The 10,972-nt window shown below is 37.6% G+C and overlaps 1 protein-coding gene across 2 annotated transcripts in view; it reads left to right on the top strand.

Moving 5' to 3' along the window:
• The window catches only part of LOC111869995 (zinc finger protein 260), a 303,781-nt gene that overhangs the window by 289,847 nt on the left and 2,962 nt on the right, over positions 1–10,972 (top strand). Inside the window, exon 4 of one of the 2 annotated variants that reach the window (XM_023861911.2) lies at positions 8,964–10,793. The exons of the other annotated variant lie outside the window; for it this stretch is intronic. Coding sequence (XP_023717679.1) covers positions 8,964–10,323 — 1,360 coding nt within the window. The 3' untranslated portion in view covers positions 10,324–10,793. Of the gene's footprint in view, positions 1–8,963; positions 10,794–10,972 lie in introns of those variants that run through there. 2 annotated transcript variants of the gene reach the window in all.

Raw genomic sequence — 10,972 nt, 5'->3', positions numbered from 1 at the left:
AACTGTAGTCCACTGACTGGAGAACTGTTGATAACACACTCGCTCGACTACTACTGAACTCGGCGATGTCCACCTTTCAACTGACTCGTAGCTGCCATGCAGTTCCCTTATATAGCCGCAGTGGTGCCTCTTGCGTGCCACGTCACAGTAGGAAGTGGTTCCGCGTCACCGCGCATTGCATAGCTACCAGGATGCAGGGACTCGGCTAACTTNGGGCATCAATACTTTTTCCGGAAACTACTATTAAAATAGGTGTTAAATTGTATACATATACATACACATATAATGTCTTAAATACACAATGTACACAATGTTCAACTTTTCACAGTCACAGCAGCCTTCCTGGTATTAAAATTTTTAAGGTTTCTTAAAAACTTTGTTGTTGAAGATTAAAATTTATAAACCATGCAGGTTCATGTCAATTCTCCTATTGTCTTTCTTGGAGGTGGCTGATCTTGTGCTGCCTGTCCATCTTGAGAAAGGAGATTCTTAGTATTGTCTGTGTTTATTCGTGGCTTGCTGTGTTTTTTTTTCAAGTGATAAAACTTAAATAGTCACACTGGACTGTGTTATTTTTGTCTTTGTAAGATTATATATATTTATAATAATTCATACAGCAGTGTATTACTATGTTAATACAAAACATGTTTCAGATGGGAATCCCTGGAACTGAAGTTAAAGTTCTGTTTAGTAAGAGAGATCTGAGAACTTGTCTTATCTCTTATCCCATCTCATCTGCTTCATATATTAAAGCACGGCTCTCCAAATAATCTGAAATCATCACCTACTCTATGATTCTTTATCTGTTTGTTTGTGTCTACATTTATTTGATGATGTAACATTTACAACCCAGATCCTGTTGTGTCATCAAAGAAATTTGAGATAATTAATTGAGAGGGAGTGAAATTAAAAGAAAATGCTATGGTCTCTTTAGTATTCCTCAGATAGACTGAAACTACTTAAAACCATTGTCAGTTTAGCCACTTCCCATGCTGATTCAGTATATTTGTAGCTGAAATGTAATTAGTTATACTATGATACTCAGTTGTTCCCATTTTCACTGCAGCACTTATGTAAATAAATAGTTTCAGCTCTGAGATGGTTTGAAAAATTGAAATGAAATATACCATTTTTGCATGAATTTTATTTGTGTATTTCTGTGCAGGCAACATGCTGCTTTTTTGTACTTTCAGCCTTCAGGGTTTAGCCATATCACATGTTGAAGTGGGTGAAACGTTTTTAAATATACTAGGCTTGAAATCTTTGGCTTTAATGAGTCAGAAGGAGGAGGTGGACCAGTGTATGGGTCCCGTAGTTGGAGTTACAGTGGGGAGTGAACCTTGTTGCTATCCACTGAAAAGGGGAAAAGTGATGAAGAAGAAGGTTGGTGGAGAGCAGTTGCTGCCATCCAGTGCTCAGTTTGTATCTATCTTCATGATTGAATTTGTAGGATGGCTTCACTGGTAATTCGCAGATGGTTGGCATGAATATTATGTAGGCCTTCAGCTTTGGTAAAGTCAGTGGTGTGTTTGGTTTTTGTGGAGAACACTAAATGTTATGAGTACACTGGACAGGATTTAATAAGCTTTCTACATTTTTTAATTTAAAAAATGCCTTCCATCTACCCTAACCTACCTGTAGCAATTGATAACATTGCAGAAATATTTCATAAGAAACCATCTGAGTTACTGCTCTAGAAGATTAATTTTAATGATAACAAGAATTATATTGTGACATTTACCAATTGATGGTTGCTTATATTGTTGATTTCTTTGTATAAATACAGTATTTGTTGTTAGTGATGACAGTAGTTTTATAAATAGTATTATATAGATCTTAGATTCAGGGATTTTTGCATAATTACAAATGGGATAGTGCAATGATAATATATCCATTTCCTTTCTAGGTGGATTCTTCAGGGTGTTGATGATGTAGAATTGCCTGTCAGCACTGCTACAGAAAGAGAAGACTCCATGAACTTTACTATACATATAGAGAATGTTCACAGTGTGGCATCAGGGAATGTGCAACAGTTTGAGGTTGGAGCTTTTCCCTGTTCGCAGTGTAAAGATGTATACAAGAGCCAGTACTTACTGAATGTTCACATGAAACTGCATATGTCTCAGAACAGGTTCCAGTGCACAGTCTGTGAGAGGGTGTACCCAAGATTGAAGATGCTGAAGAAGCACATGGTATCACACACCTCAGAACGGCCATATGCATGTGACCTTTGTAACAAGAAATATAAGAGGAGCCATGAACTCTTGATACATAAGAGAACTCATACTGGGATTAAGAGTCATATATGCAATATCTGTGGCCATGCTAGTGGATCATCAACAAATCTGAAAAGCCACAGAGAGAGGCATTTTCGTGAATACAGATTCAAATGTGAACTTTGCGGCAAAGGCTTTTACAAGAATGTTGACTACCAGGGACACATGGGTGGATATCATAGAGGGGAAAAGCACAAATGTGAGACCTGTGGGAAGGAATTCCCAGAAAAACAGTATCTTGTACGTCACAGGAAAATTCATGATCCTGAGCGAAATCGCTTCCAGTGCAAAACATGTGGGAAAGGTTTTCTTTATAAAAGCAAGCTCCTCAAACATACACAGTCCCATATAGGAGAAAGGAACTACATTTGTGATGTCTGTGGAAAGGCCTTGTCAAGTGGAGTATCCCTCCAAACACACCAAAGAACTCACACTGGGGAGAAACCATTTATGTGTGATGTTTGTGGCAAAGCTTTCAATACTTCTAATTATCTGAATGTTCACAAGCATACCCACACTGGTGCCAAGCCTTATACCTGTAAAGAGTGTGGCAAGGGTTTCACACAGTGTTCGTCACTTTCAATACACAAGCGTTACCACACAGGGGAGCGGCCATACAAATGTGACTTATGTGGCAAAGCATTTGTTACAAAGACACTGCTGAACACACACATTAGGAATCATGACTGAATGATTCAGAATCACACTGCATCTACTTATTCTGAAAATAATGTCAGTACTTGCTTCTTGATTCTTGGCATGTCGCCTCCTTTGAATGTTGAAAGTTTTTCAGTCACACCACCATGTCCTCGGTAGCCATTTTATTTTGGGTGTCAGTGTTGTACCCCATGATTTTGAATCAGTCTATGTTTTGGCAACTCTGAGATTTCCCCCTCCCCCTGTTAGAAGTATCAGATAAATTTCCAGTTTGGGTTCCTGTGCTTTATTGGGGCTGTAGGTATAATTCATGATTCATCATATATTCTCGAAACTTCAGGTGTGGTAAGCAAGATACGAATTGTGATTTTCATTTTGGAACATATAGATTTTTCTCTATAAATATTCTGTTTTCTGGATTTAAATGCTCTATCTTTTACTGTACTCTTTATTATATGAGACTATTGCCTTAGGTAACAAAACTTGGAACATTTCTATAATTTTGCATGGTTGACTTTTTGACTTGTGTAATTTTTATGCTTCTTTTAATTTAGTGCAATTAATTTTCATGTGACTTTAAATAATAAAAACAGTCTTCTCCTTTTTTTTATTATATCACTGAATGCACATATTGCAGATTAATCACTGTGATTGAAGTTAATAGATATTTATTCATAAATTGGAGAAAGGCTATAAAAATATGTGTAACTGAAACACCTTTAAGTTTCTTCTGTATTGTATGATTATCCTCAAAATGTCATATTTGTGTTAACTGAATTGGTTTATTATGGAATAAATGATTTGCGCAGATGATGTCAGTAATGTGTTAGTCATGGTATATTAATGTGCTGTAAGTAGGATCCTATGCATTCTGTTACAAGAATATCCCTTCCCATGTTTACCAGTTACTTGTATTGAGTGTTGAAATTAAATTCAGAATCGTATGTGATTACATGTAAGAGGATTCAGCCCTGATTTGTGTGTTGCTAGTTTTTGTGATACAGTGGGTTACAAATCTGGAATGAATGTTCAATAATATATTAAGTACTATTTTCAATGTTGCTTATTACTTCACCATACTGATACATTACATTATACGGCATTGCTTTTTTGCGTCAGACATTCTTTTGTGTTAAAATCATTGCACCACATATTCCATCAATCAGTTTGGCATAAAAATAAAAATTTCAACTCTTGAAAATTACAAACGTGAATAATGAAAAATGCTACCATATTCTGGCATTGCAAATGTTAAAAATTATATTGTTTCTAACACTGAAGGATTAGAACTCCTTCATATTTGAGAGATCCTGTTTTCAAGTTTGGTCCATGAGACTAAGTATGTTTTTCTGAGTGTTTCATGATATCCCACACTTTCTGGAAGCAGAATGGTGAGGATGCGAATCATACATCGTGTAGAAATGTTTCTGTTCTTTGCATTTGAACTATTACGTGTACACAATTTCTCACTTAACACTGAACATCTGGTATATGCTGGGATACACCATTGCTTGTCTATCTTATAGTGCAAAGGAGAAATCTTAAGAATCACTGGAATGTGTTCACATGCTTCTTAGCATACACTAAAATTTAAAATTCAGTTGGAATCACTGAATTTGGACAGTAAACCAAATAAAATCTCCATTGGAGAAGTCTGACGCAGGTCACTGACTGGAGATCATTAACATGTAACATTAAATTAAAAGAAACATTATGTCAAGGATAATGTAGTGGGCATTCCTCTGTAGATCATGTCTGTAATTTCTGCATACACACACCCACTTCCAGATTGACACTGAATTTTTACAGTATTAAAATGGCACATAATTCTATCATGTTCAAGAATCGCTGATCTTCAAAATACAATTCTAGAATACGTTTTTATGAATGTTAATGGATGACTGAGAAACATAGTCTGAAGTCGCCAATATGTGGAACGTCTTGGAGAACCTTCATTAGAACTTTCTATAGTGCTTAGTTCATATGACAGTGATTCATAAACTGCTATACACTTGTAAACATGACAGAATCACATCCTCTATAACATACTCTCTGTGTGTTGCTGGAGAAACTGAGCATAACCGTGAAATAGCTCAGCATGGATAGAAATGAACCTGAGGCTTCCCAGGTTTAAACAGTAATCCTTGCTATTCCTCTGCAGTGTTTATTCAATTCAGTGGATGTTAGTAGTGCTCAATGAACATGTCCTGGAAGTGTGTTTATTTGTCCATTTCAAGGTGTGGTAGGATGTGTGGAGGAGAATTCGAGTACTGTCTGCATACATGTATAGAATGAAATTGTTATTCAATATGAAGAGTTTGGTAGGCAGACCACAACTAATTTATATCTTTTTTCTAGGTCTTCGAGAAGTTTTCTCTGGATATTGGATCCCAGTTCAACGGCAGCAATACCCATCAGCTCTATGCATTCCATAGGTTCAGCATATGTGTCATGTGCTGAAGATGCAGTTCTCAACACACATGTACCAGCAGTCAGTCCAATGAACATGGGTTCAAACCCACTGCAAAAAGCAACCTTACAAGTGCGTGACAGCTCTCCGCAGATGTTGAGATCCATATCAGAATCAGATGAACTGGATCCAACACATACTCACATATCAAAACTAGCAGTGAGTTGTGCTGAGCCTCCAGTTCCCAATTCACGATTGATGTGCCAAATTAATGAGTGTCTCGCATTCATCTCAGAGTCTACAAAAGAAGCTAGTCAAGTTTCATCTGGAAATGCAGAGCATTCAGTATTGGCTACAGAAGACGTAACTTCATTTACAAAGTCAAAAGCTTTAGAATGTTCACTCTGTGGCAGAATGTATAAAAAGAGAGACAGACTGGAACACCATCTCCAAAGTCACAAAAGTCCAAAGAAGTTTCATTGCTCTCTGTGTAACAAGGCATTCTCTCAGCATTATCGGTTAAAAGAACACTCTGCTACCCATAGCACTATGAGACCTTTTAAGTGTGATGTCTGTCACAACACATTCAAAACACGTGATCACCTCACACGGCACAAGAAGCGCCATAATGCCCCCAAAAAATTTGTTTGTGACACATGTGGTTATGCAACTATAAGCAGGCTGGCACTAGAAATACATATGAAGAGACACTTCCAAGATTACAGATTTACATGTGATATCTGTGGCAAGGGTTACTATACAAACTGTGAGTTCAAAGCACACACAGCTCTACATTCAGGAGAAAAACTGCAGTGTGATGTCTGTGGCAAAGGATTTCCTGGAAAAGCGAATTTGCGCATTCATCGCCAGATTCATGACCCAAATCGAAATACCCAACGGTTTCCTTGTGATATCTGTGGAAAAGCATTCCAATACAAGTTCAAGCTTGAAGTTCACAAGAAAAGCCATGCAGGAGAACCAAATTACATATGTGACATATGCGGTAAATCTATTGGTAGTAGGTGCTCATTAAAGGTTCATCGTCGTATCCATACTGGTGAAAAGCCATTTGTTTGTGAAGTATGTTCTAAAGCATTTCGTTCGCGTAACTATATGCGAGATCATATGCGTTCACATACAGGGGAGAAACCCCATAAATGTAATGAATGTGGTAAGTCATTTACTCAGCGATCAACCCTGGTCATCCACATGAGGTACCACACTGGACAAAGACCATACAAGTGTCAGCATTGTGGGAAGGGGTTTGTTACTAAGACCTTCATGACAGCCCATCAGAAGAGCCATTAGTGACTTCTTTCATCTTTGGAGCATTGTAATTCTTCAGAATGTTCAGAACAAGGTGTTTGAAAAAAATTGTTGGCTATTTAATGTAATGAAATGGACTTCTGTTCTCTGTAGCCAGCTGCGTGTCATGTTACAGACAGAATCCTCCATGTAGCTGTAATAACAGAGTACTTGATCACTGCTCCTGCATGAAGCTTGAACAGCAGTGGATGACTGTTGAGTGTCATAATAATAATTATCATTGATAGGCAAGGGCTGAGAGAAAACATGCCATATTAGAACTGCACTCACCACACATTCCTAATGGGCTGCCCACAGCTTGAATCTTCAATCTTGTTGTCTGACGCTATGTTGTCACTTGACATGTTTCTGTTTTGTGTTACTAAGATCATTATTTTTAATGTCTGGTATTGCAGTGTTAATAAAAATTGTGACTCTTTTGTGAGCCTCATCTTATTAATATTAAATCTGTTTCTTTATGTATATTGTAAATATTATGAGTACAAAGTGTGTTTAATTGAAATACAATGAATATGACATGCATCAAAGTGTACATTATTCTGAAAAGGTAAAGAGGTCTACAAACTTTTGAGGTTTGTCATCAAATAAGCCATAGCTTATGGGTAAAGTTGTTTTTGTACAGGTGATTCCTGCATTAATTTGTTTGAATTCTCTGAGTTTTCTTTGATATGTATAAAGATGTTCATGGAGTTTAATTCTAGCATATGCTATTTTTGCAAGAAGTGTTCTGACACTTAGGTTACAAGAAACATTAATATTACTTGATATTTTAAGTTCTTGTGTTGCTGTGTTTCAAGAATATGTCCTCTCAAATGTGATGCTATGTAGTTTGGTACATAGGTCCAGCATTTAAGAGGAAACTGCTGTTCTCATCTTCAGGGAAGAATTAAAAGACAGTGAGTCTGATCTATCTTCCCTATATCCATACCTTTTTCTCCCACATGCAGCCTACACTTATACCATGATGTTGGAAACACACATTCTTCAAGAACATTGGTACCAATTGAACTCCATGGCATGATGTTACAGATGACTATAATTTTGATTAATATTGTAATCATAGTGGTAATTTACCATTCAGGTATGAACATAGTACCTCCTTCTTCAGAGGTCATTCAACTTGGAAAAGAGGCAACCACATGTTAACAGTATAGCCTATGGGTCACAAATGATACAGGATGTGTGGTCAATGAGAATCTGGGATGGGGAAGTAGAGACTTGTCCTTGCACACTGTGATATGAACTGAATCCTAAAGAGGCCAGTAACTACAGTACAAGAGATGAGCAGGAAGCCCTGAAGGAGCTTGGTACAAAGGTCCCGCTTGGTGGGAAATGACAGCTTACTCGTAAGACGTTTCCTGTTGCTTCAGGGTGTAAGTAAATAATGTCACATGCCCTGCTGAAGGAAATACCACATTTGCTGTTCATGCTTTTAGGTTACAACTCAAATCTACATTCCTTCTCTGATGCTACTGATGATACATTCTGGAATATCTCACTTGGAAAATGGTATTGTATAGCAGAATGAAATGGACTACATTTATGTTGTGTCCTTTTACATCAGACTAATGATAAAACAGATGTGCTGCTGGTGCTCACTGACTCTAGTTTTAGAGGATCTGGTGTGTCCATGTACACTGTTTCAAACTCTGAAGGGGTACTGAACATGCCACGGTGAATTTTGCATTATATCCTCATCATAAACCAGAAATCGTCATGTCCATGGATAGCACTTCGCACAACTTCAGGACTGTAATCATGGGTCCTGAAGTGTCATTATATATTTCTAAAAAAATATTTTTCAACTGTTACTGAATATTAGTGCCTCTTAGTTGTATATGGAACAACGAAGATCTAGAGTTTTGAAATTTCCAATCATATGAACACATTGGAGGACTTTCAGTGGAGTTTCATTTCTTACCATTTTCAATTTCTATAGCACTGAATTTTAAATTCCCATATAACTGTTCACATGACAGAATCACAGTGTCCATCCACCTATTATATCTGCATTTGCCTGCAGAGACAATGGAAAAGCACAAAGTACCAGTCCACATGGAAATCTATATTATGCTTTCCAAATATGAAGTATCAGTTTCTCCCATTTGAGTGTTAATAATGGTCAACAGACTTTCTTTGTAGTTGTATATTTATTTTTCCCATGACGAAATCTGGTAGAAAGCATAGAAGGAAATGTAAATTACTGTCTAAGTACACATAAAGCTTAAAAATTCTGTTGAAAAACACAACGTTGGGAGTTAAGAGTTCAATCGATTGATCTTTTTTTTTTCTAGGTCTTCAAGAAGTTTTCTTTGGATATTGGATCCCACTTCGGCAGCTGCAATAGCCATCAGCTCTATGTGTTCAATAGGTTCGACACTTGCTGCGATTGTTGGAGATGAGAGTCCTAACACAGAGACGCCAGCAGTAAGTCCGATGCAAATGGACTCAAATGCACTCGCAAAAGCAACTCTAGGACTACCTCTCAGCCCTCTCCGGTCATTGGGACTCGTATCCAAATCAGTGGAACTGGACCCAACACATACTGTCACATCAAATGTAGCATTGAATTCTGCTGAGTTGTCACTTTCCAATTCGCAACTGAAACAGACCGTCAGTAAATGTCTTGCATACGACTCAGCTCCTACAAAGCAAATTAGTGAAGGTTCGTCTCGAAATGCAGATTATTCAGGGTCAGATACACAACATATAACTTCAGTGGCAAAGGCAGAAGACTTGAGGTGTACAGTATGTGGCAGAATTTGTAAGAATAAAGCCAGACTGGAGTACCACTTTCTGAGTCAGCACACTCCAAAGAAGTACCACTGCACTGTATGTAACAAGGCATTCTGGCAGCAGGGTCTGCTGAAAAAGCATTCAGTTACCCATAGCACAAAAAGACCCTTTGAATGTGACATCTGTCACAAGACATATAAGAGAAGTTTTCAACTCACAGAGCACAAGAAGCGCCACAGTGCACCCAAGGATTTTGTGTGTGACACATGTGGATATGCAACTATAAATAGGCTAAAACTGGAGATGCATATGAAGAGACACTTTCAGGAATACCAATTCACATGTGAAATTTGTGGCAAAGGTTACCATGCAAAATCAGAATTGAAGGGACACATTGAACTGCATTCAGGAGAAAAACACCAGTGTGAAATTTGTGGGAAGGAATTCCATGGAAGAGCAAATTTGCGCATTCATCAGCAGATTCATGATCCAGATCGAAACACCCAGCGATTTCCTTGTGATATCTGTGGAAAGGCATTCCAGTACAAGTTCATGCTAGAAGTTCACATGAAAAGCCATGCAGGAGAACCAAATTACATATGTGAGATATGTGGGAAAGCCATTAGTAGTAGAAACTCATTAAAAGTTCATCGTCGTATCCATACTGGTGAAAAACCATTTGTTTGTGAAATATGTTCTAAAGCATTTCGTTCGCGTAACTATATGCGAGATCATATGCGTTCACATACAGGGGAGAAACCCCATAAATGTAATGAATGTGGTAAGTCATTTACTCAGCGATCAACCCTGGTCATCCACATGAGGTACCACACTGGACAAAGACCATACAAGTGTCAGCATTGTGGGAAGGGGTTTGTTACCAAGACCCTCATGACAGCCCATCAGAAGAGCCATTAGTGACTTCTTTCATCTTTGGAGTGTTGTAATTCTTAAGAATGTTCAGAACAAGGTTTTTAAAAAAAATTGTTGGGCTGTTAAATATAACGAACTGGACTTCTTTATTCTGTAGCCAGCTGCGTGTCATGTTACAGACAGAATCCTCCATGTAGCTGTAATAACAGAGTACTTGATCACTGCTCCTGCATGAAGCTTGAACAGCAGTGGATGACTGTTGAGTGTCATAATAATAATTATCATTGATAGGCAAGGGCTGAGAGAAAACATGCCATATTAGAACTGCACTCACCACACATTCCTAATGGGCTGCCCACAGCTTGAACCTTCAGTCTTGTGGTCTGATGCTGTGTTGTCACTTGACATGTTTCTGTTTTGTGTTACAAAGGTCATTATTTTTAATGTCTGGTATTGCAGTGTTAATAAAAATTGTGACTCTTTTGTGAGCCTCATCTTATTAATATTAAATTTGTTTTTTTATGTATATTGTAAATATTGTGAGTACAAAGTGTGTTTAATTGAAATACAATGGATATGACATGCATCAAAGTGTACATTATTCTGAAGAGGTAAAGAGGCCTACAAACTTTTGAGGTTTGTTATCAAATGAGCCATAGCTTATGGGTAAAGTTGTTTTTGTACAGGTGATTCC

The sequence above is a fragment of the Cryptotermes secundus genome, unplaced genomic scaffold (genome assembly GCF_002891405.2).
Source record: "Cryptotermes secundus unplaced genomic scaffold, Csec_1.0 scaffold2458, whole genome shotgun sequence".
In the NCBI taxonomy this organism is placed as follows: Eukaryota; Metazoa; Arthropoda; class Insecta; order Blattodea; family Kalotermitidae; genus Cryptotermes; species Cryptotermes secundus.
The sequence above is the reverse complement of the archived record's forward strand: the minus strand, read 5'-3'. Positions and strand labels throughout refer to the sequence as shown.